Raw genomic sequence first — 26656 nt, 5'->3', positions numbered from 1 at the left:
AGTAAAGATGTCGGAAACAAATCTCAATAAACCTGAGAACTGGTCATTTTCGAATAATGAAACGTATTATCCTGAAGTATATCAAGGTTAAAAAAAAATTCAAGCTAGTTTCAATGATTCAATAGTCGAGAATTGGATTAAAAGAGCATTGAACTCCCTCTGAAATCATTTTCATTATTATATTATACCCTCTCGGCTCTCTCTTACTGTGAGTGTAAATCACTTATTGCTTACTCTATTGTCCCAAGTACAGCAGAAGCAACATAACAATCCAAGTGCCATCTTGTTCATCTCAACTGGGCTTGCTTTCTTTACTTCCATGAATGATATGGGGCAGCATGGTAGCACAGTGGTTAGCACAATTGCTTCACAGCTCCAGGGTCCCAGGTTCGATTCCCGGCTTGGGGCACCGTCTGTGCGGAGTCTGCACGTTCTCCCCGTGTCTGCGTGGGTTTCCTCCGGGTGCTCTGGTTTCCTCCCACAGTCCAAAGACGTGCAGGTAGGTGGATTGGCCATGATAAATTGTCCTTAGTGTCCAAAAAAGGTTAGGTGGGGTTACTGGGTTATGGGGACAGGGTGGAAGCGTGGACTTAAGTAGAGTGCTTTTTCAAAGAGCCGGTGCAGACTCGATGGGCCGAATGGCCTCCTTCTGCACTGTAAAGTCTATGATTGTATATGGTCAACAAGGTGGTTGATGTTATCGCAGAGGAATTAAAGACAGATTGGCCTTTTATTATTCACTTCCTGAGGTAGGGAGGGGGCTGGAGTGAGGGGTGGTGGGGGAAATGCTAGAAAATTGAAATAAATACACAAGTATACCAGGACACTTAGCTCCTTCCTCCACCCTATCAAAGCTCCTTGCTCTCTTTGAGTGAGTTATCAGTTCAGAACCAAGGAGTATCAAGTTTTAAGCTGTGATCCCATGCCCTTGTGGAACTGGCTCAAGTCAGATCAGCTCATTTTACAACCAATCCTTACAGCCAGAAGACATTGTGACTACCCATCAGCCAAGACCCAGAGGTGACAAGCTAACCTGTGATGGGTAAGCTATGCCCCATTATCTTTGAAAATATGACTTTTTAAACTGACTGGAAAATTTGCAATACGAAATGAGTCATAACAAACTACTTAACAATGCAAATGCAAACAAGGCACCCTCAGGGGAGTGTGAAGAATTCAGAGACCCATCAAAACCCATCACTAAGGAAGAGATATTAAAATGCAAAGTGCTGGATAGTGAAACAGTGGCTGCCACAGACAGACCCGCCCAAAACCTTTTTGGAAATACACAATGGGTGAAGGATAACAGTGGCTTATTTAATTTTCCATGCCTCTGCACACAGAGTGACACTTGGAGATTTAACATAAATGAATGTCCTCAGTGGCACCAAGATTGTTTCCACAAGAAATAAATTCCAAATTTGGAAGGTTGCTGGCTCAGGGTGGAGTTGGCAGCTGGGGTTTACCTGGGTTTATTGTGATGTGCCATCTCCGGGCAATGGCTTGGAGGTGGCACAATGCGGCTGCAAAGTCCAACCTGCTTTTCTGAGGCAAAAACTTCATGGTCATTGTCTCAATTTGAACTGAGGCTTGGCGACTGAAGCCAAAGGGTGGTTGTGGAGGGTTGTTTTTCAAACTGGAGGCCTGTGACCAGCGGTGTACCTCAGGGATCGGTGCTGGGTCCACTGTCATTTATTAGATATGAATGATTTGGATGAGAATGTAGGTTGCATGGAAGTTTGCAGATGACACCAAGATTGGTGGCATAATGGATAATGAAGAAGGTTATATAAGACTGCAACAGGATCTTGACCAATTGGGCCAGTAGGCCGATGAATGGCAGATGGAGTTTAATTTGGACAAATGTAAGGTGCTGCATTTTGGTAGATCAAATCAGGGCAGGGCCTACTCAGTTAATGGTAGGGAGTTAGGGAGAGTTACAGAACAAATAAATCTAGGAATACAGATTCATAGCTGCTTGAAGGTGGAGTCGCACAGGCAGCACGGTGGCACAATGGTTAGCATTGCTGCCTCACTGCGCCAAGGTCCCAGGTTCTATCCCGGCTCTGGGTCACTGTCCATGTGGAGTTTTCACATTCTCCCCATGTGCGCGTGGGTTTCGCCCCCACAACCCAAAGATGTGCAGGGTAGGTGGTTTGGCCACGCTAAATTGCCCCTGAATTGGAAAAAACTAATTGGGTACTCTAAATCTTTTTAAAAAGGAGTCACAGGTGGTCAGGGTGGTGAAGAAGGCATTCAACATGCTAGGTTTTATTGGTCAGAAAACTAAATACAGGAGTTGGGGCATCTTGTTAAAGTTGTATAAGATATTGGTAAGACCACACATGGAATACTGTGTTCAGTTCTGGTCACCCTATTATAGGAAGGATATTGTTAACCTAGAAAGAGTGCAGAAGAGATTTACGAGGATGCTGCCAGGACTTGAATGGTCAGAGTTATAAGGAGAGGCTGGAAAGACTGGGACTTTTTTTCCTGGAGCGTAGGAGGCTTAGGGGCGATCTTATAGAGGCCTATGAGGGGCATGGATAAGGTCAACATCTTTTCCCAAAGGTAGGGGAGTCTAGAACTAGAGGGGATAGATTTAAGGTGAGAGGAGAGAGATACAAAAGAGACCAGAGGGGAAATTCCTGCACACAGAGGGTGGTGAGCATCTGGAACGGACTGCCAGAGGCAGAGGCGGGTACAATTTTGTCTTTTAAAAAGCAGTTAGACAGTTACATGAGCAGGGTGGGTATAACGGGATATGGGCCAAATGCGGGCAAGTGGGACTAGCTTAGTGATAGAAACTGGGCAGCATGAACAAGCTGGGCCAAAGGGCCTGTTTCCATGCTGTAAACATCTATGACTCTCATGCAACACTGCCCGATTAATGCTGAATCCACACCATTACTGGCCTTGGGCTTGTCCAACATCATGTGCACTTTGGAGCCAATCTCTGAAACCAGCGTAATCTCCTTTATACACGATCGAGGCAACTTAATTCTAAATGTCTCGATTATGTTAGGAAAGCGACAAGCACAAGAAAGTGTTTGCCCCTGATTCACACTGGCAAATGGAGGAAGAGTCAAGAGTTTTATAGAGACTTGGATGTGCTGTAACCATCAAACACTCCTGTGGTTTCACCAGCCCAGTACCAGTATCACTGTAGATGGTACACGTGTGCCAGTTCTCTAGTTGACTCAACAGGCAAACCCGCTGTCTGGTGCAGTTTGTCCAAATCAGGAAGATCTATGGTGCAACCCAATTTCCTCTAAATGGCACTCGGGGCACTGCAGTTGGGCACAGTGCCCAAAGACCTGTTAACGAGGAAAAACCAATCAGCCATTGTTCTTACTATTGATTTGTATACAGTGTCTGGAAAATGCACAGGTGAGGAAAGATCAGGCTGATGCGGGCCCCCTACTCCCAATATTGGCAAGGTTGCCAACCTAGTCTTAACTCATACATGAGGGAAGATCAGTTGGGTGCTTACAAGAGGGCATTGGATGCCCCCCCCCTTACCGTACGCAACGAGTAACGGCTGCATTTCAAAGTAATTCACTGCAGGCAAAGCAATGTCGGGAGTAAGTACAAGACACAATAAAGATTCCAAAAGCAGAGGCAGGGTCCATCATACCCAGCTCAGCACCGTCTTCAATGCTTCCGGGAAACAGGGAGGAGAAAATTGGCAAACGAGAAAGCTGAATATCCAATTATAACTGCTATCAGCAACATGCTGTGCCTGTTCAACGGCCGCACTCCATGGTAATAGTCGGTTTAGTTAAATAGAAATGTCAGCAGAGGCCCAGACTGCAGACTTAATTGAGAGCCTCCGGGGACTTGAGAGGTATTGCAAAAATTCAATTGGTTTCTATAAAAGGCCACATAATGCTCAAGTCAGAAAGATACACGGTTCAGTTAATATTTTCAGAAATTAACTGGGTGCATAAGGCATTGAACAGGTTTGCCTTTAAACATAGGGTCTTAGTTTCCTTGGAATTCAACAACAAAAGGAAGAGCTCTCCAGGGCAATGGGGACTGATCACACTGTCTCATCTCCTAGATTGCCATTCTTTGCAGGTGAAGCTTAATGGGGGATGTTCGTTGGCTGTTTGACTGTGGCAGCATCAGGACTAAACCCAATCCTGCCCTCACTCAATGCCCACACTAGAAATCCTCAATGCTAGACATCATTCAACAGAGGGAATCCAGTCTAAAATTCCCTCAGTAACATAGGACATCGCTTGCTTGCCTCTTACTGTTGTGGGCTTTTTCTGAGAATGGGCTGTGCTCAAGCAAGGGTGGACTGGGAACATGTTGGGTTCATAACATCTAGGAGCATAATTAGGCTTTTCGGCCCATTAAGGTGTTAGTCTGATAGTTAAGAATGGGCCACAGGAGGCTGGGAAGGACAATAAACTCAAGCCACAGGTTTATGATAGGCCTGACAGTCAAAACATGAGTCTCATCTTCAACATGATTTGTGCTATTTTATGAGGAAGTAATCATACTTTGAACATAGTAGCCATTGTTATCCAAAGTATTTTTTAGCCTAGTCACAGTCAGCAGGTTGAAAGGCCAACTGGAAATATTTTCAATAACTATTTTTGTACCAATTCAATTGGTCCATCTTCCTTTCCAATTAATTTACATGAGAATGAATTACAATAAATGAAATAATATCAGGAACTTATACTGACTCAAAATAAATTAGGAAGCAATTAGGAAAGCAAATGGTAGGTTGGCCTTTATTGTAGAGGATTTGTGTACAAGAGCAAAGAAGTCTTGTTGTAAAGAGGCTTGGTGAGACCGCACCTGGAGTACTGTGCACAGTTTTGGTCTCCTTAACAAAGGAAGGATATACTTGCCATCGAGGGAGTTGTAGTGAAGGTTCACCAGACTAATTACTGGGGTGGTGGGTTGTCCGCTGAGGAGAGATTGAGGAGTCTAGGCTTGAATTCTCAAGAATTTAGAAGAATGAGAGGCGATCTCACTGAAACAGTCAAAATTCTTATAGGGCTCAACAGGGTAGGTGCAGGAAGGATGTTTTCCCTAGCTGGAGGGGTGGGCGGTGTCAAGAATAAGAGGACTCTGTCTCTTAGAACTGAGATCAGGGGGAATTTCTTCAGTCAGTGGGGGGTGAATCTTTGGACCTCTCTCTTGCCCGGAGGACTGCAGAGACTAAGCCATTGGGTATGTTCAAAGTAGCGACTGATAGCTTTCTATATATCCAGGTATATGGGGATAATGTAGAAAAATGGCATTGAGGTAGAAGATCGGGCTATGATCTCGTTGAATAGCGGAGCAGACCCGAGGGGTCGGCAGGCCTACACCCACCTATTCTTGAAGTCCGAACTATAGTTGCCAATGTCATTAAGATAGGTTGACAACCAAAAAGTGATGAATAATAGGAAGTGTGCTGACACAAGATTTTAAATATCTTACTAAGAAGTCTTACAACATCAGGTTAAAGTCCAACAGGTTTGTTCCGAATCACCAGCTTTTGGAGCACTGCTCCTTCCTCAGGTGAATTAAATATCTTAATAGAGGAAGGTTATAATGGGGCAATTTTAAAAAATAAACACCCTCCCTGGTGGTTTCCTTTTGTTAAACTATCAAAGCAATCTACTGACTTTATTATGACAAGAAGAAAATAGAAGTCAATGGTATTTATATGAAAGAAGCACAGAGTCAGCATCAAATGGCAATGCTGGTCTGTTTATTATGTAAAATAAAGCTCAAAAGAATGAGATGTCATTAAGCATCAATTCCACATGACTTAGAACAAACTCTAGATATCAATCATAGCCTTGCTTGTCTGTATGATTATTTATACCGAGACACAGCATTGAGAGCATGAAAACAAGGAGCAGACCAAACCATCCTCAGGAACTGACTAGAATACGGATCTTGTCCTTTTCTAGGGATATCCATTGAATTCTATGATACATCTGGAGGCCACTCAGCCCATAATGTTTGTGCTGGCTCTTTGAAAGCATTAGCCAATTAACCCCATTCCTCTGCTTCTTCTCTGTGAGGTGCTTGCACATGGAGCAGAGGCCATTTTATTTTAATCTTGGGAGAGGGCGGGATTCTCCGTCCGTTCACGGCAGCGGGATTCTCCGGTCCGGCTGCAGCGAATGGGAGATTTGGTTGAGCGCCAAATTCTCCGTCCTTACGAGCAGTGGTAGCGGCGGCAGACTTGCAATGGAGAATCCCGGCCTATGTCCTTTCCTTCTATTGCCTGGCCTGTTCTCCTCTTGTGTCGAATGATCTTGCTTTCCCCATCCCCACCTCCTTCCCGATCCCTCTTCCTTTATTTCAACTTGCCTCTTCTATGAACCCTTCCTTCTTTTCCACCCACCTGCTTCACCCGATGCCTTGGCTAAGCTGCGTGCACAATCACTGGAGATCAACCAGTCACATGTTAAAAACCTACCCATTGTTGGTCATTGTGGTCTACAGCACAGAAAAGGCCCTGCGGCCCATCACGTCTGCGCCGGTAAAGTAGCGGCCACTTCAGTAAATGCCACAGTTGCCTCTTTAACATTTCAGTAACTCCCAAAGGTTATACACAATACACCCTCCCATTCGCCTCGAGACATCGAGTACTTGTAAAGAAAGGAATAAGAGAGAGAGCAAGCATCTTGGAAGATGTTACCAATGATGGGTGTGTCCAGAACAAGGGGTCACAGTCTGAGGATTCAGGGTAAACCATTTCTGACAGAGATGAGGAGACATTTCTTCACACAAAGAGCGGTGAGCCTGTGGAATTCATTACCACAGGAAGTTGTTGATGCAAAAACTTTGAATATATTGAAGAGGCGGCTGGATATAGCACTTGGGGAGGATGGGTACAGAGGCTATGGAGAGAAAGCAGGATTAGGCTATTGAGTTGGATGATCAGCCATGATCGTGATGAATGGCGGAGAAGGCTCCAAGGGCCAAAAGGCCTCCTCCTACTCCTATCTTCTATGTATCTTCAATTTTGAAACAGGAACACATTGTCAGACTTCCCTCCTCAACTCCAAGCTCACTCTCTCAGCCCAGTTAAATTCCTTATAGACCTGCAGAAAGTCCCCTTTTCCAAGCCTCTTCAGTAATTATTTACAGCTCACCATTTTAAAGCCAGTATTACTCTCAATATCAGAGAGTCTCGAGGTCATGGATAGTGCCTTTATGCAGTCCCCCACAGCATTGAAAGGCATATACGAAGATTCTAGACTGTGGTCAAAAATAAGGGTACCTTCGTTCATATTCTCTGCTCTCCTCAGGCACAGAGCCACTATCACTATTTCTGAGGTGCCAACAGCTTTCTAGCACTTTACCCAGGGCGGCTGGTCTTCACGACTGACCTGATACTAAAGTGTTCGAATTGCACAGAGCACACCACAGCTACATCTGATCTCATTCGCACTCCACATCCACACTCCCCCTACATCGAGGAGGGGGACGTGAAGCTGCAAATTGGGACTTGGGGGTCAAAAAGGCACACCGTGTACTGTGGTGAATGCACATTGAAGAACTCGCACACAACTGCACACTGCATTTGATATTACTGAAGGACAAGTAGACAACATACTGTATTGAACACATCATGAAGGAGTCACACTGCATATTGCAACCTACATTTCTAGAGGACTCAACAAACTGCCTGGTACATTCTTTACTGCATTGAATACACATCGAATGCAGTGTGTGCGACCTTCATTACGAGTGGAGGACACGAAGCATTGAGTACAAAGGACACATATGCACACATACATACACATACATGCACACACAATATATTTGCATTCAACATTACTGAAGGACACACTGTGTGCCGCATTGTACAATCTGAAGGAAGCACATTCTTTACTCACTGAAGCACACACACTCTGTGCAGTGGATGTGTCCATCAGTAAGAATTCAATATAAGACCTGCCAATTTCTTGTTTTGCTGGAGAGGGGGACTGTTACAGTGATTCAATAGGACTCTATAACATTTAGTGAGGTCCTGATACAGGAGTTTATCAGCGATTTAATTTCTCTTAGTTGCTCTTGACGAGAAGTTCAGATGAAGAAAGGTCCATTTATCCTCATCCCTTCAGAAGTCCACATGATCAGTACTCTATCTAGTTGTTTCTTAAATCAACCCAGTGTCCAATAGTCCATCATGATGATCTATCAATCACACTCTACATTTGCCTTACACACCATACTCTCCTGTCCTGCTGTAGCTCAGCGGTAGTGTACCCGCCCCTGTTCCGGAAAGTCACTGGGGGAGGGGGAAGGGGATAGGGGGCGGGAGGGGCAGGGGGAGGAGGGGGAGGGGCAGGGGGAGGGACAGGTGGAGGAGGGGGAGGGGCAGGGGAAGGGGGAGGGGCGGGGCAAGGGGGAGGGGGAGTGGGGAAGGGGGAGGGGGAGTGGGGAAGGGGGAGGGGCAGGGGGGAAGGGGGAGGGGCAGGGGAGGGAGAGGGGCAGTGGGGGAGTGGGTGGGGGAGTGGGAGGGGGGAAGGGGGCTCATTCACCGGGGGGGGGGCCTCCGATGGGGTCTGATCTGCGATCGGGGCCCACCGATCGGCGGGCTGGCCTCTCCAGCCCCGACCCGATTTTGTTACGCAGCTGGCTCATGAATCCCCACGCCATGTTGCGTCAGGTCGGCGCGTTCAGGAAGTCCCCCACGCATGGTGGGTTGGCGCGGCGCCCAGTTGGCGCTGGGAAGAGAGGTTGGAGCAGCGTGAGCAGCCAGAATCGGTAGTGCCTGTGCCCGTTTCGCACCACAGCGCGGACACTCTGCCTCCATTCCGGAGAATCCCGCCCACTGTCTTTCAGATGAGGCTTTAAACTAAGGGTGGGAGTTTTCCCTTTAGTGTTAGAAAAACAAAGGTAGTTTTAAGGGATTTATATTTGAATTGGGAACCCAATGGAAATAAGGGATGGTTATAAATCTGTTTAATATAATATTTCTGTGCCTTAAGGGTAAAACATACAGTTAGATTCATGCTCTACAAGGGTATTTGTATGAGTGGGGTTGTCCAACTGTGTTTCTATATTGCTTAGAGAGGTCTACGACGTGAAGAATAAATAAACCAGCAGTGGTTGATTAGCAACTAGGGCCTTGTACGGTAAAGAAGCTTTTAAGTTTTAGTTTAGCTAATTTGATACCAGTTGAAGATAGATAGTGAGAGATGAGTTTTAACATCTCTGCGAGAAGTGGTTGATTTTAGAAAGTTAAAGAGGCAATGGTTAGCACTGCTGTCTCACAGCGCTGAGGACCCGGGTTTGGTCCCAGCCCCGGGCCACTGTCTGTTGGAGTTTTCACATTCTCTCCCCATATCTGCTTGGGTCTCATCCCCAGAAGCCAAAAAGATGTGCAGAGTAGGTTGATTGACCACGTTAAATTGCCCCTTAAATGGAAAAACATAATTGGGTATTATAAATTTACAAAAAAAGGTAAGTTAAAGAGGGAACATCTTTCTTAGCTTTGCTAGAAGAAAAGCCACACTATGAAAATTTTAAAGTGTGTTTTTGGGAGTGAAGTTTGAAACTCTCACATGACAATCATCTGGGGGGATTCTGAGGTGACATTCATAAACATTCACTCGGGGTTCAGAACGGAGAGTGTATTTGCTCACAGTCATCTTCTATGCTCAAAAGGGACTTTCTGTTGCTGGGACCTTTATAGTTTAAGATGCATTAATAATGTGATCTGTATTCATCTTAAAATCGGTGTGTATGTGTTAAGCTAAGGGGGGGGGGGGGTGAGGAGTAAAGGAGTATTCTAGAATAATCCAACTTTTCATGTTTAATAAATGCTTTCTTTCTGGTTGTTAAAACTAATTAACTAATGATCCGTCCTGTGACTCTTCCTCCACATATTATAAATATAAAAGTTACAGTCTTTTGAGCAGAATTTCATTCTGGGAACTTTCGTCCAGTTATAACACCAACAGGGATCTCAACAGTAGCGAGTTTTGTGGTTGTGGAGATGGCCTGTCATTGACTGCTGCTGTCAATGGAGTTTCCTGCTGTTCACCCCCTCCACCCACTAGACGATCTTGCTGGCAGGAACGGCCTGGAAAATCCCACCCGAAGGCCTCTTCCGTCAAATGGGTGTTGAAAATTCTAGGGTGCTATTTGAAGAAGAGCAGGGCAGTTGTCCTGGATTATGATTTATCCCTCCACCAACACCTAAAACAAGCTATTATCTCATGGCTGTCCGTGGGAGCTTGCTGTGCACAAATTGGCTGCTGTGATTCCTACATTATAACAGCATCTGCACTTCAAAAATACGTTTGGAGGTTGATAAGGCATTCTTTAAAAGAAAGGCAGTCTGTTTGATTAACTGTCCCTATCCGGTTAAATTGGAATTGGAATCGAGATTAACCAATCTAGTCATGATTTTAATGTTTCCAAGTAGCATTTGTACTCTGAAGAGCAGCCACAATAAGAACGAGTGAAGCATAACTTCCTCCCTTATTCATTCCAACTCTTTGAAAGAAAGGCCAACATTCTATCCATCTTTCTGATTAATTTTACCTGTCCATAAGTTTTTAATAACCTGTGCACTGGGCACCTATATCCTGGTGCTCCCCTACACTTTCGCATCTTTAATTTGTCTTTCTGGGATCCACAGTCAATGGCCTCGCACTTCCCCACAGGAAAATCCACTTTACGTTGATTCCCCCACTCACGTAGACCTTTGCAAGGCCCTGGGCGCGATTCAGCGGAAATAATTCTACATCCGCTTTTGGGCGCGTTTGGCAGGGTGTTTCTCTCCGGCTGCAGCACCGATATTCACCCTGCGTTTCACCTGCAACTTGCCGGTTTTTTGGGCCTCGGGAAGTTTCTCTCCGCCGAGGCCACACTTCAGGCAATTTCCTGCTGATGAGCGTAGGTTAGGGCGTCATTTTGACTGGCAGCCTTGATCTCTGTACCCCCCCTTTCAGATTCACCCCCCCTCCCCGGTTTTATTGACTCCCACTCCCTTCTCCCCCCTGGAGGTCCCTGGAATTCTCCCCCCCCCCTCTCTAATGGGCAAGGCCCTTACCGGGGCCCACCCCGGGCAATGCTTACCTGGCACCTGGGCACCTTGGCAGCCTCCGTGCCCCTGGCACCATGGCAGTGCCATCCAAATGCCGTGGCAGTCCATGGTGGCACTGCCAGGGTGCCTGGGTGGTAATGCCAGGGTGTCAGTCTGGCAGTGCCAAGGTGCCCAGATGCCAGGTGGAGTGCCAGGGTGCTACCCTGCCCGGTCTCCGACTAATGGCTAATTTAAATATCATTATCTGGATCACACGCAGGGAGGGCGTGATCCAGATCACGCAGGGTGGAGCGAGTCCGCGCGATTCACCCATAGCGCTCAGCTCCACGGTGGCTGAATCACGTCCAGTTTCCAACTAGATATTTCACTTTGCCTCCTTAACTTAAGAGTCATTGGCAAACTTGGCAGATTCAACTTTCTATTCCTTCATCTTGGTCAGCGATAGAAATGGTGAAAAGTGGGGATTCCAGCCAGATCCTTGAGGAACGCCATTCATCCCATCCTGCCAATCACGGCATATCCCCTTTGCCTTCACTCTCAAGTTTCCCGTCTCTCAAACCTACTGGTCCATGTTACAAGATTACCTCCAACTCCACGCTTTTCCATTGCTGCTAATGATGTCTTTCAACAAGCACATTGCTCGCAGCCTTGACAGGCTGCAGTACGATTTACGGACACATTAGTGAGACAGAACCTTTCCTGCTAATTGATGCCTGGTAGGCTGACTGCTGCATCACTATTCTGGGGACTTCATTAAAAGCTCCTGGAATGGACCAGGTCAGTTTCACTGCAGTGTAGCGCTTCAATGCATTTTACATTTGGCATCCAGCATTGCATGGAGCTGCAAATGTGCAAATGTGCTTGATGTGGTCCCGTAACAGCCTCCCCGAACAGGCGCCGGAATGTGGCGACTAGGGTCTTTTCACAGTAACTTCATTTGAAGCCTACTTGTGACAATAAGCGATTTTCACTTTCAAATGGAAAATAGCAAGCAACGTCTGTCAGTATGCAAGTACATTACAAGATTCGAGGTGAATATCGATGTATGTTAGCATTTAAACTGGCAGAACTTTGATCAATATTAGTGCTGTATTGTATAAAGTGGTTAGCAAGTAAGCAAAGGAATATGACAAAAGGGGCAGCACAGTGGCTAGCATTGCTGCCTCACAGCATCAGGGACCCAGGTTCAATTCCTGCCTCGGGTGACTGCCTTTGTGGAGTTTGCACTTTTCCCCCGTGTCTGTGTGGGTTTCCTCCGTGGGGTCCGGTTTCCTCCCACAGTCCAAAGATGTGCAGATCAGGTGGATTGCCGCACTAAAATTGCTCTTTAGTGTCACAAAGATGTGCAGGTTTGGTGGGGTTACAGGGATAGGGCGATGGAGTGGGCTTAGGTCTGGTGCTCTTTCAGAGGGTGGGCACTGATTCGATGGGCCAAATGACCTCCCTCTGTACTGTGGATCCTATGGAAGATGGTCATTGACGATTAGACTCTCACTAATTCCTATTTCGTTAAGAATCATGGAAATTTCCAATGAACGAATAAAAAAAATCTATGAACCCTCTCAAGTGTAATCACATCCTTCCTGGAATGTGACGACCAGAACTCCACGCAATATTTAGCGGTGATCTAACTAGTATTTTATACATTTCTAGTGGAACGTCGCCATTCTTATCCTTTATGTTTATACAGGAAAGTATCCACTTTGCCTTCTTGACCACCGTTATCTACCTGTTCTAATACTTTCAAGAATCAGTGGATTTACAACTCTGTTCCTCTCCATTTCTCAGTAGCTTACTGTGTATTACATTTCCACCTTCTCTTCTGATAGTATTAACTCGTGACAGAGCGGCACGGTGGCGCAGTGGTTAGCACTGTTCCCTCACATCGCTGAGGGCCCGGGTTTGATCCCGCGGCGGTTCAATGTCCATGTGGAGTTTGCACATTCTCCACGTGTCTGCGAGAGTCTCAGCCCCACAACCCAAAGATGTGCAGGGTAGGTGAATTGGCCATGCTAAATTGCCCCTTAATTGGAAAAACATTGGGTACTCTAAATTTTTTTTTAAAGTATTAACTCTTGATGTGGTCCAGTTTCACAGATGCCAGACACCCGCTGGTCTCTCACCCAAATTGCTGTTACTTCGAAGTGTGATTTTATGCATCGAGTACTGCAGGGTAATCGACCATGGAGTGCACCATGGCCAAGTCTGATCCTCTGCTTGCTTGTAGTCCCCGTACACATACACCTCCAGCAGGAGTTCCTGGGTAACACTCAGGACCTGGAGACCAGGCAGTTCCCTCCTGAGGAGCAATGAAGCAAACTCCAGCTGAGATCACCAAACCCAGCAGAGCGGGAACTGGTTCCACATCCTTCTGGGATTCAGCTACATGCACAAAGGGAGTGGGGAAGGGGGGAGCTTATAATTACATTTTAAGACAAAGATGAGGAGAAATTTTTACCACAGAGGGCTGTTGAGGCTGGGTCATTAAGTCTATTCAAGGTTGAGATAGACAGATTTTTAATCAGTAAGAATCGAGAGTTATCATATCAGATCAGTCATGATCTCATTGAATGGCTGAGTAGACTTGATGGGCCGAATGGCCTACTTTAGCTCCTGCGTCCTACGGTCTTTCCATTAAAATTTCAGTTCCCCAAACATGGTGAACGATTGCATTTAAATAGTGCCTTTCATAAGCTCAGGACATTCCAAAGCCCTTTGTGGCTCATGAAGTCCTCCTGAAGTCGAGTCACACAAAATCACACAGCGGTTGCAGCACAGAAAGAGGCCATTCGGCCCGCCAGGTTTGTGCCACTCCTCTTGCAAAAGCAACTCACCGCATCCCACGAAACCCGCCTTTTTCCTTGTAGCCCTGCAAATTCTTTTCTCTTCAGATAATTATCTTCTGAGAGCTGTGACTGAATCTGTCCCCACCACACTCTAGGCCAGTGCATTCTCCACCGTCACGTTTAAATGGGTAAAAAAACGTTTTTCCTCATGTTGCCAATGCTTCTGATGCTGGTCACTTTAAATTACTGTTATCTGGTTCTCATTCTTCCACCAATGGGGACAGCTTATCCCTATCAACGCTGTCCAGACCCCTCATGATATTGAACCCCTCAATCAAACCTTCTCTCAGACTTCTCTTTGGCAGCAGACAGCAAAGTCCCATCAGCAGAAACGTAATAACGGCCAAGAAAAAGCCGCTTCTAGTGATGTTGTACATTAAATATTGGGAAGGGCAAGGACAAAAACTCTCTTACTTTTCTTCAATATAGTGCCATGGGATTCGTATCATGTCGACCCGAGAAGGCAGGTAGGGTGTCAGATTAACACCTCATCTGTAGGACCCTGACTCAGAGTATCAGTCTAGATTTTTGTGGTAGAAAAGGCATGGGACTCACAGACAAACACCGCACTCAGGGTATTACGATCCCAGACCAGACCCCAGCAGTGGCGAGGATACTGGACAGAAACCCCAATATTTCATTTTAATTTTGTAGGACTGTGAAGAAAGGACACTTGGCTCCAGGAGTGATTTCATGCAAAATAGGGATATGGTATATTAAAACAAACTTTATTACTAACACAGCGTTAAAATATCTTTACAAGAAAATATCTTACACAATACTAATCATTATAGTGACACAATAACCCTAAACTGCTATCTTCACTCCCACTCAAACAACAAAACCATCTCAGCTCTCAATCCACTTTTAAATACATTTAGTAGACTCAGGCGCATTTGTTTCAGAGATGTTCTTTGAGACTGTTTTAAGAGTCAGACCAGAAATGTAGGTTTTCGAGCTGATGACTTCGAAAACTTTCAGAAAAACCAACTGAACAATCTCTGCTAAAATGCCTGATACTCTAGCACTACCCATTAGTTCCATAATTTTACCATGCTGAAACAATGTATTTAATTAAATACTCCACAGGGAACCGTCTTAATCCAAATAAAAATCCATTAGCTTTAATTGCACATCTGCTCACAAAAACATAGTTGCCTTTCAAACCAGGATTTTAAAAAACATGACTGCAGCAGGCATACACACACAAACCCTTTTAACCCTTACTGCAAAAAATACATATAATACAATGTATCTGAAATTCCTACAGTCAAGGGGCACACACACGCATGCACATGTGCATCCACACGTATGTGTACACGTGCGACACACACCACAAAAGGGGAGACAGATAGACATTAGCATGAGCTCCCATCCTTCTGACTGACCTTCCCAGCCCCCCTCCTCCTCACTCTTGACTTCCCCAGCCCCTAGCTCAGTTGGCTAGACAGCTGGTTCGTGACACAGAGCAAGGACAGCAGGGTGGGTTCAATTCTCGTACCGGCTGAGGTTACTCATGAATGTACCTTCTCAACCTTGCCTCTCGCCTGAGGTGTGGTGATCCTCAGGTTAAATCACCACCATTCAGCTCTCCCCCCTCAAAGGGGGAGGCAGCCAATGGTCACATGGAACTATGTCGAAAAAATAAAGTAAAACATACGCTTGCAGATATTGCACCAGCCTGGAACTGTCACAGACCTCTCCATCATCTTCTACTGTCAAGAAATCAGATTTATCAAACAACAATGATCATTTGGGCAGCATGGTAGCACTGTGGCTAGCACTGTGGCTTCACAGCACCAGGATCTCAGGTACGATTCCCCACTGGGTCACTGTGCGGAGTCTGCACCTTCTCCCAGTGTCTGTGTGGATTTCCTCCGGGTGCTCCGACTTCCTCCCGCAATCCAAAGACGTGCAGGTTAGGTGGATTGGCCATGCTAAATTGCCCTTAATGTCCAAAAAGGTTAGGAAGGGTTATTGGGTTAAGGGATAGAGTGGAAGTGAGGGTTTAAGTGGGTCGGTGCAGACTCGATGGGCCAAATAGCGTCCTTCTGCACTGTATGTTTTATTGGAGAGCAACACCTGTGCTCCATTGGCACCAATAGATCAGATTAAAACGCTGAAGTCCTGCCACATCCAGTCACGTGGACAATTAAGTAACTAAAGAGAGGAGGCTCCATAAACATCACCATCCTGATTGATGGAGGAGCTCAGCATGCGAGTGCAAAAGACGAGGCGAAAGAGTTTGCAACTATGGTCAATCAGAAGAGCTGTGTGGATGATCCGACTTGGCCAACGCCTGTGATCCCCGGCCTCACAGACACCAGTCTCCAGATAATTCGATTAACTCCATGTGATATGAAGAAACTGGCGGAGCACACTGGACACAGCAAAGGTCATGGGCCTCAACGGCATCTTGTGTTCCAGAACCAGCCTTAACTAAGCTGTTTTAGAAAAGCAAATGGGTTGCTGTTGAATGCAGTAAACCCAGCGTCATTTGCAGCATATCTACACCACATGGATTCGCTCACCACCACCACCTTCTCAAGGACAATTAGGGATGGGCAATACATATTGGCCTAGCCGACGCCGCCAATATCCCATGAACTCATTTTTTTTAAATCACCCTGAACATCTCAATTCGAGAACTCCTTGACCGTTGATGTTATTTGACTAACAATCCAGAGAGAGTGTTTTCAATTCCCACGATTGCAGTTTGAGAATCTGAATTCAGTTTTCTTTTTATATCTAGAAATTAAAAGTTGAAATTCATAAAAGTGATTGTGCAGCTGTTGTGGACCTGGATGCGAAGTACTAGAATTAAATGGGTAAGGCAGGTTCTGATGTACTTTCTGTATAAATAGACAGCTATTTTTTGCTGCAATCCTTTGAAATGCAGGTGTGCTATCTCGGTTAGAAATTAGCTGTTTTAGGCAGTTAACAGTCACAAGGTTGACGTTAACTGGGTCAGTTGCTACAGAGCTTTATATAAGTAAACTCTCCAGGCTCCTGAATAAAGCTGATGTGTTCCCGTTTCATTTGAACGACTGGGTCATTAAGCCACCCCATAGGTTTACAAACTGCTTCCCAGAAGGTCCTTGAGTTCATCCTATTGCAGATAGTTTGGGAGCGGAATATTGAGCAAAATTACAGCACAGAAAAAGGCATTCAGCCCATTGTGTCTGTGATAGCCCAGAATGACCCTTCACTAGCCGCCCATCCTAATCCCACCTTCCACCCCCTGGTCTGTCACTTTGCAGGTTACAGCACTACAGATGCAGATCCAGGTACCTTTCAAATGAGTCAAGGGTTACTGCCTGGGTATCGGGCACAGAGGTGTTAAATGAGCAGCTGATGGTCACATATCAGCTGCACGTTCATTGAGTGGAACTCCTTTCATTTTGTGTACAGTGGTCCGTAGGAGGACATGCATCCCGTCAGATACCCCTTGGACCGGGGGCATCCCAGCGATGGCTGCGAACCCCACTGCCTGGGCATATAGGGCCTCATTAATGGCACGGATGCACCTGTGCACCGAGGTCTGTGAGATCCTGGACAGGTCCCCATGGCGTAGATGTTCAATTAGAACATTGCTACTCTGCTACTTCAACTTCTTTTAACTGCCTTGCAATCCGTATTCTTGGACTGCCTTAACAAGAAAAATCTATTGATCTCAATCATTTCTATTCATCACTTTACTTTGAACAGGGGTTTGTGGGGGGATTGGGGAAGTTTTCTTCTATTCTGTGTTAACCACGTACCCTCTTTGCTGCGGATGGCGTGTGAAGATCCCAAACCTTTTACTTCCTCCTCCTGTTTGGGGCCAGTGTAAGTAAAGGGTTGTTAAAAGTCCTTTGGTTCTAACTCTAACAGATGAAACAGGGGAACTTTCTCCGTTCATCTGTTTATTGCTCTGGATGCTGTGCAGGAAACCAAAAAAAAAAATGGCTGCTGACAAATGCTTGAAGAAAATTTCAGCCAGCAGCTGTGCAGGAGATGAAATATAAAATTCTCAATGGGCTTGACAGGGCAACAAATGATTTGCATTTAATACTATCATTCACAGCCAGAGATGTCTCAAAGATTTTACAGCCTAATGTAGTCACTGTGCATAGTAAACTCCCACATCAACAATATGATAATGTATAGATAGCCTTGTTATGTGATATTGATTGAGGAATAAATATTGGCCAGGACATCAGGCGCAACGCTCCTTCAAAATGTAGAGATCCAGAGGTGCAGAGGAAAGGATTGCAAAGATGCTTCTGGATAGGAGCGAAAGCAACAGGGTAGTTGTTATGGGGGACTTTAACTTTCCAAATATTGACTGGAAACGCTATAGTTTGAGCACGTTTTTGTCCAATGTGTGCAGGAGGGTTTCCTGACACAGTATGTAGATAGGCCAACGAGAGGCGAGGCCATTTTGGATTTGGTACTGGGTAATGAACCAGGACAGGTGTTAGATTTGGAGGTAGGTGAGCACTTTGGTGATAGTGACCACAATTCGATTACGCTTACTTTAGTGATGGAAAGGGATAGGTATATACCGCAGGGCAAGAGTTATATCTGGGGAAAAGACAATTATGATGCGATGAGGCAAGACTTAGGATGCATCGGATGGAGAGGAAAACTGCAGTGGATGGGCACAATGGAAATGTGGAGCTTGTTCAAGGAACAGCTACTGCGTGTCCTTGATAAGTATGTACCTGTCAGGCAGGGAGGAAGTGGTCGAGCAAGGGAACCGTGGTTTACTAAAGCAGTCGAAACACTTGTCAAGAGGAAGAAGGAGGCTTATGTAAAGATGAGACATGAAGGTTTAGTTAGGGCGCTCGAGAGTTACAAGTTAGCTAGGAAGGACCTAAAGAGAGAGCTAAGAAGAGCCAGGAGGGGATATGAGAAGTCTTTGGCAGGTAGGATCAAGGATTACCCTAAAGCTTTCTATAGTTATGTCAGGAATAAAAGAATGACTAGGGTAAGAGTAGGGCCAGTCAAGGACAGTAGCGGGAAGTTGTGCGTGGAGTCCGAGGAGATAGGAGAGATGCTAAATGAATATTTTTCGTCAGTATTCACACAAAAGATAATGTTGTCGAGGAGAATACTAAGATTCAGGCTACTAGACTAGAAGGGCTTGAGGTTCATAAGGAGGAGGTGTTAGCAATTCTGGAAAGTGTGAAAATAGATAAGTCCCCTGGGCTGGATGGGATTTATCCTAGGATTCTCTGGTAAGCCAGGGAGGAGATTGCTGAGCCTTTGGCTTTGATCTTTAAGTCATCTTTGTCTACAGGAATAGTGCCAGAAGACTGTAGGATAGCAAATTTTGCCCCCTTGTTCAAGAAGGGAAGTAGAGACAACTCCGGTAACTAGAGACCAGTGAGCTTACTTCTGTTGTGGGCAAAATCTTGGAAAGGTTTATAAGAGATAGGATGTATAATCATCTGGAAAGGAATAATTTGATTAGAGATAGTCAACACGGTTTTGTGAAGGGTAGGTCGTGCCTCACAAACCTAATTGAGTTCTTTGAGAAGGTGACCAAACAGGTGGATGAGGGTAAAGCAGTTGATGTGGTGTATATGGATTTCAGTAAAGCGTTTGATAAGGTTCCCCACGGTAAGCTACTGCAGAAAACACAGAGGCATGGGATTCAGGGAGATTTAGCAGTTTGGATCAGAAATTGGCTAGCTGGAAGAAGACAAAGGGTGGTGGTTGATGGGAAGTGTTCAGACTGGAGTCCAGTTACTAATGGTGTACCACAAGGATCTGTTTTGGGGCCACTGCTGTTTGTCATTTTTATAAATGACCTGGAGGAGGGCGTAGAAGAATGGGTGAGTAAATCTGCAGATGACACTAAAGTCGGTGGAGTTGTGGACAGTGCGGAAGGATGTTACAAGTTACAGAGGGACATGGATAAGCTGCAGCGCTGGGCTGAGAGGTGGCAAATGGAGTTTAATGCAGAAAAGTGTGAGGTGATTCATTTTGGAAGGATTCCTGGCAGTGTGGATGAGCAGAGAGATCTCGGTGTCCATGTACATAGGTCCCTGAAAGTTGCCACCCAGGTTGAGAGGGTTGTTAAGAAGGCGTACGGTGTGTTAGCTTTTATTGGTAGAGAGATTGAGTTTCGGAGCCATGAGGTCATGTTGCAGCTGTACAAAACTCTGGTGCGGCCGCATTTGGAGTATTGCGTGCAATTCTGGTCGCCGCATTATAGGAAGGATGTGGAAGCATTGGAAAGGGTGCAGAGGAGATTTACCAGAATGTTGCCTGGTATGGAGGGAAGATCTTATGAGGAAAGGCTGAGGGACTTGAGGCTGTTTTCGTTAGAGAGAAGAAGGTTAAGAGGTGACTTAATTGAGGGATACAAGATGATCAGAGGATTGGATAGGGTAGACAGTGAGAGCCTTTTTCCTCGGATGGTGATGTCTAGCACGAGGGGACATAGCTTTAAATTGAGGGTAGATAGATATAGGACAGATGTCAGAGGTAGGTTCTTTACTCAGAGAGTAGTAAGGGCGTGGAATGCCCTGCCTGCAACAGTAGTGGACTCGCCAATACTAAGGGCATTCAAATGGTCATTGGATAGACACATGGACGATAAGGGAATAGTGTAGATGGGCTTTAGAGTGGTTTCACAGGTCAGCGCAACATCGAGGGCCGAAGGGCCTGTACTGCGATGTAATGTTCTATGTTCTAAATAGTGTTGTATGATCTTTTGCGTCAAGTTGAGAGGAACCTCTGTTTAACATCTGGGTCGGAATTCTCCAGCCATTGGAACCCGGCCCATGGGTTTCTCGGCAGCGTTGGGTGGCTCCAATGGGAAATCCCACTAACAAGCAGCGGGAGTAGAGAATCCCGCTGCCAGTGAACAGCGTGCCGCTGAGAAACACGCAGATGGGGGACCGCAGAACCCAGCCCACGATCTGAAAGGAGGCGTTTCTAACAGTGCGGCACTTCCTCTACACTGTGCCAGAATATCAGCCTTCATTATTGTGCTGAGGTCCTGTAGTGAGACATGAGCCAACAACCTCCTGATTCAGAAACAGGAGCGCTATCAACTGTGTGAGGGGAGATGTTTCCCCTAGTTTGGGAGCTGCAGCTTCATGGGGGGAGCACATCCCAGAATAAGCAGGTCAGCCACTCAGCTGAGGAGGCATTTCTTCAGCCAAAGGGCTAGGAACCTTTGGAATTCTCTACCACAGCGAGTTGTGGATGGCTCAGTCATTGATATGTTCAAGACAGAGGTTAATAGATGTTTGGAAACTGTGCCCTGGTACTGCCCTTGTCACAGGTTGGCATGTCCAGGTGGCAACCTGTGCCAAGGGGCAATCCCTCATGGTAGCCATATTGGTGGGGGGAGGTTGTTTCCATTATGATTGGTGGCTGGGTGCATTCAGTTCTGGTCACCACACTACCTGAAGGAAGTGGAGTCTTTGCAGAGCGGTGAGATCAATGAGGGGAAAAATTCCTCCCCATGTCTCATCCACCCTTTCTATTTCCCCATTAAGTCCCTTTCCTTGCAGTGTTCAGTTGGGTGCACTAATCTCCAACACTCAGTGCGCTTCTCTAGTTGTGGAGTGGAGCCACTGCCGAAACGGGCTCTCGGTCTTACCTCTTGCGGCAGCTCCAACTTGGATCGGTCATTGGGCTCCTTGGATTGCAAACCCATCAGGTACGGAACTGGAGCATCCAGGAAGTGCAGCAGGGAGGCCGGGAGAATGGGAACGTAGACATGCTGCCACTGGAAAGGGAAGAGGAGCGTTGTGATTCCTTCAGCCACTGTCATTAGGCGCTGGTAATCTGAAAGCAGACAATGATGTCTAGTTTATCGTTTGGTGGAAAGCACAGGGGATGAAGGTCTCAACAACACAAAAAAGTCCAAGATATCATCACACTAAATGTTCAGTTTCGATTTTCAATAATGTGTGTCAATATACTGCATCAGTATCTATTTGGAGCCAATAGCGCTTTGTATAACAATACTGTACACCATAAAATAATGACATTCTTTTAAGATGTTTTGCTCATGGAATAAGAGAATGGAAAGGCAACTAATGTTAATGTTATGTTAGTTATATTGTTCAGGAAAATAGATGAAGGGCATTGTTTACTAAGTACTTTGAGCAGTTATAAATCGGGGGCAGCTGGGACACTGGATGTGAGAGAACTATGAGACTCCACTTAGAATTTACAGTGCAGAAGGAGGCCATTCGGCCCATCGAGTCTGCACTGGCCCTTGGGAAGAATACCCCACCCAAGCCCACACCTCCACCCTATACCCGTAACCCCACCTAACCTTTTTTGACACTAAGGTAATTTAGCATGGCCAATCCACCTAACCTGCACATCTTTGGACTGAGGGAGGAAACCGGAGCACCCGGAGGAAACCCACACAGACACGGGGAGAACGTGCAGACTCCACACAGAGTGACCCAAGCTGGGAATCGAACCTGGGACCCTGGAGCTGTGAAGCAATGGTGCTGACCACTGTGCTACCGTGCCGTCCTCCAAAGTCAATACATTTCAACAACAAATTCGCTTTACAGTAAAGATTAGTAAAGAAGAGCTCTAGCACTTGGAATATAATGTTCAGTTCTGGTCGCAACACTACCAGAAGGATGTGGAGGCTTTGGAGAGGGTACAGAAGAGGTTTACCAGGATGTTACCTGGTATGGAGGGCATTAGCTATGAGGAGAGGTTGGATAAACCCGGTTTGTTCTCACTGGAACAACGGAGGTTGAGGGGCGACCTGATAGAAGTCTACAAAATTATGAGGGGCGTGGACAGAGTGGATAGTCAGAGGCTTTTTCCCAGGGTGGACATAGGTTTAGGATATGAGGGACAAAGTTCAGAGAAGATGTGCGAGGGAAGTTTATTTACACAGAGGGTAGTGGGTGCCTGGAACTCACTGCCAGAGGAGGTGGTGGAAGCAGGTACAATAGTGACGTTTAAGGGGCACCTTGACAAATATATGAATAGGATGGGAATAGAGGGATATAGAGCCTGGAAGTTTAGAAGGTTTTAGGTTAGACAGGCAGCATGGGCGGCGCAGGCTTGGAGGGCCTGTTCCTATGGTGTACTCGCTCTTTGTTTTGGTTTTGACTTCACGATCCAGATTGGATTCTATTAACAACCATGATAAGCAAAACCACTTGCTTCCTGCTTTTAAAGATGGAATTATGGTCTACCACTCCCAAAACACAGGGTAAAAGAAAACCTCAGCATCCTGTGCAACAAAAACACATTTGCTTCTGTTTGGTGGCTCTGATTATAGCCATAGAGTCATAGAGGTCTACAGCACAGATAAGGCCCATTGGACCATCGCATCTGTGCCGGTCAAAAACAACCACCTAATTGTTCTAATCCCATTTTCCAGCACTTGTGCCTTGGCATCGCAAGTGCACATCTAAATGTTTCTTAAATGTTATGAGGGTCTCTGTCTCCATCACCCTTTCAGGCTGAGAATTCCAGACTCCTACCACCCTCTGGGTGAAAGGAGCTTTTCCTCACATCCCCTCGAAACCTCCTGCCCCTTGCCTTAAATCTATCTCCACTGGTCATTGATCCTTCCAACAAGGGGAAAAGTGGACTTCCGGGTGCGGCGATGACCAGCTGAGTCGCACGTTTCGGCAGCTCCCGGTGAAACGGACTTTTGGGCTCTTGATAGGCGCCCCAACGGCAATTTTGACGGCTAAAAACACTGTGCGGTAAACCAGAAGGGAATCCCCCCTGGATACGGATGAAAAAAGGAGGAGAAAGTGGCCGGATTGCAGTGGATCCTTTAGAACAGCGGCAAGGAAGGCAAGCAAAAACCAAGATGGCGTCGGAAGGTGGCAGTTTAACATGGGGCCCTGAACAACAAGAGTTCTTGAAATGCTGTGTGGAAGAGCTCAAAAAGGAAATGAAGAAAGAGCTGTTGGCCCCGATACTACAGGCGATCGAAGGGCTAAAGGAGGAACAAAAGACCCAGGTGCGGGAGCTTCGGGTCGTGAAGGCAAAGGCAGCCGAGAATGAGGACGACATACAGGGCCTGGTGGTGAAGACGGAGACGCATGAGGCACATCAGAAACGATGTGTGGAAAGGTTGGAGGCCCTGGAGAACAACGCAAGGAGGAACAACCTGAGGATTCTTGGTCTTCCTGAAGGTGCGGAGGGAGCGGACGTCGGGGCATATGTGAGCACGATGCTGCACTCGTTAATGGGAGCGGAGGCCCCGGCGGGTCCGTTGGAGGTGGAGGGAGCATACCGATTGATGGCGCGAGGACCGAGAGCAGGAGAAATTCCCAGAGCCATAGTGGTGAGATTCCTCCGTTTTAAGGATAGAGAAATGGTCCTTAGATGGGCAAAGAAAACTCGGAGCAGTAAATGGGAGAACGCGGTGATCCGCGTTTATCAAGACTGGAGTGCGGAGGTGGCGAGAAGGAGGGCGAGCTTTAATCGGGCCAAGGCGGTGCTTCATAAAAAGAAGATAAAATTTGGAATGCTGCAACCGGCAAGACTGCGGGTCACATATCGAGGGAGGCACCACTACTTTGAGACGGCGGATGAAGCGTGGACTTTTATTGTGGAAGAAAAACTGGAATGAGCGGGTTATTAAAAAGAACGTTTGAACAAAGTGGTGGGGCGAATGTGGGGGGTGAAGAGGGGGGTTAAAAAGGGGGGAAAGAGGAGTTTTATGTACTAATCCTGCGATGTGGTAACTTTTCTCTCTTCCACAGGTGGTGATGGGGGGAGGAGGGGAGGTGGAGGAGATGGGGCGTTGGCCATTGGGGGCGGGGCCAAGGGGGAAGAGCGGGCTCGGTTCCCGCGCTATGATAATCATGGCGGGAATAGAGAAGCAGGAAGGAGGGGGCGTCGCACGGTGCGAGCCGAGGTCACGGGGGGAAGCCGAGGTCGGCCAGAGTTTGCTGACTTCTGGGAGCAACATGGGGGGAGTAATTACGCTAGCGGGGGTTCTAGCGGGGGGGGGGGGGGTGGGAGGGGGGAATTACTGGGTTGCTGCTGCTGGGGAGAGGGGGGAGCTGGTATGGGAGGGGATGGGCGGGGGGGCACCGCCTGGGAGATACAGCTGCGTGGGAACCGGGTGAGGAGCTGGAAAAAGGGGATGGCTAATCGACAACGGGGGGGGGGGGGGGGTTAGGAAGCCCCCCAACCCGGCTGATCTCGTGGAACGTAAGAGGGCTGAACGGGCCGATAAAGAGAGCACGGGTACTCGCACACCTTAAGAAACTTAAGGCAGATGTGGTTATGTTACAGGAAATGCACCTGAAACTGATAGACCAGGTTAGGCTACGCAAAGGATGGGTGGGGCAGGTGTTCCATTCGGGGCTAGATGCGAAAAACAGGGGGTGGCTATATTAGTGGGGAAGCGGGTAATGTTCGAGGCAAAGACTATAGTGGCGGATAACGGGGGCAGATACGTGATGGTGAGTGGCAAACTACAGGGGGAGACGGTGGTTTTGGTAAACGTATATGCCCCGAACTGGGATGATGCCAATTTTATGAGGCGGATGCTAGGACGCATTCCGGACCTAGAGATGGGAAAGCTGATAATGGGGGGAGCTTTTAATACGGTGTTGGAACCAGGGCTGGATAGGTCGAAGTCCAGGACTGGAAGGAGGCCGGCAGCAGCCAAGGTACTTAAAGATTTTATGGAGCAGATGGGAGGTGTAGCCCCGTGGAGATTTAGCAGACCTAGGAGTAAGGAGTTCTCGTTTTTCTCCTATGTCCATAAAGTCTACTCGCGAATAGACTTTTTTGTGCTGGGAAGGGCGTTGATCCCGAAGGTGAGGGGAACGGAGTATACGGCTATAGCCTTTTCGGATCACACTCCACACTGGGTAGACTTGGAGATAGGGGAGGAAACAGGAGGGCGCCCACCCTGGAGAATGCACATGGGACTAATGGCAGATGAGGGGGTGTGTCTAAGGGTGAGGGGGTGCATTGAAATATTTCAATGGTGAGTAAGTGGATGGGAGAGGAGGAGGGAGCGGCGTGGAAGAGATTAGAGAGGGCGTCCTGTAGGGGGACTAGCCTACAGGCTATGGTGACAGCCCCATTGCCGTTCTCACCGAGGAACTACACCACAAGCCCGGTGGTGGTGGCTACACTGAAGATTTGGGGACAGTGGAGACGGCATAGGGGAAAGACTGGAGCCTTGGGGGGGTCCCCGATAAGAAACAACCATAGGTTTGCCCCGGGGGGAATGGATGGGGGATATGGAATGTGGCAAAGAGCAGGAATAACGCAACTGAAAGATCTGTTTGTGGATGGGAAGTTCGCGAGTCTGGGAGCGCTGACCGAGAAATATGGGTTGCCCCAAGGGAATGCATTCAGGTATATGCAACTGAGGGCTTTTGCGAGGCAACAGGTGAGGGAATTCCCGCAGCTCCCGACACAAGAGGTGCAGGACAGAGTGATCTCAAAGACATGGGTGGGGGATGGTAAGGTGTCAGATATATATATAGGGAAATGAGGGACGAAGGGGAGACTATGGTAGATGGACTAAAAGGGAAATGGGAAGAAGAGCTGGGGGAGGAGATCGAGGAGGGGCTGTGGGCAGATGCCCTAAGCAGGGTAAACTCGTCGTCCTCGTGTGCCAGGCTAAGCCTGATTCAGTTTAAGGTATTACACAGGGCGTATATGACTGGAGCACGGCTCAGTAAATTTTTTGGGGTGGAGGATAGGTGTGCGAGGTGCTCGAGAAGCCCAGCAAATCATACCCATATGTTTTGGTCATGCCCGGCACTACAGGGGTTTTGGATGGGGGTGACAAAGGTGCTTTCAAAAG

The 26656-nt window shown here is 47.0% G+C and overlaps 1 protein-coding gene across 2 annotated transcripts in view; it reads right to left on the bottom strand.

Moving 5' to 3' along the window:
* Positions 1-26656, bottom strand: part of LOC140396136 (DENN domain-containing protein 5B) — a 350007-nt gene that overhangs the window by 75477 nt on the left and 247874 nt on the right. For both annotated transcript variants that reach the window (XM_072484292.1, XM_072484293.1), the window contains one exon: positions 21479-21666. In XM_072484292.1, the coding sequence (XP_072340393.1) occupies positions 21479-21666 (188 nt within the window). The remainder of the gene's footprint in view (positions 1-21478; positions 21667-26656) is intronic.

The sequence above is a fragment of the Scyliorhinus torazame genome, chromosome 19, assembly GCF_047496885.1.
Source record: "Scyliorhinus torazame isolate Kashiwa2021f chromosome 19, sScyTor2.1, whole genome shotgun sequence".
Taxonomy (NCBI): domain Eukaryota; kingdom Metazoa; phylum Chordata; class Chondrichthyes; order Carcharhiniformes; family Scyliorhinidae; genus Scyliorhinus; species Scyliorhinus torazame.
Note: the sequence above shows the minus strand (reverse complement) of the source record. Positions and strands in the feature narration are given on the sequence as shown.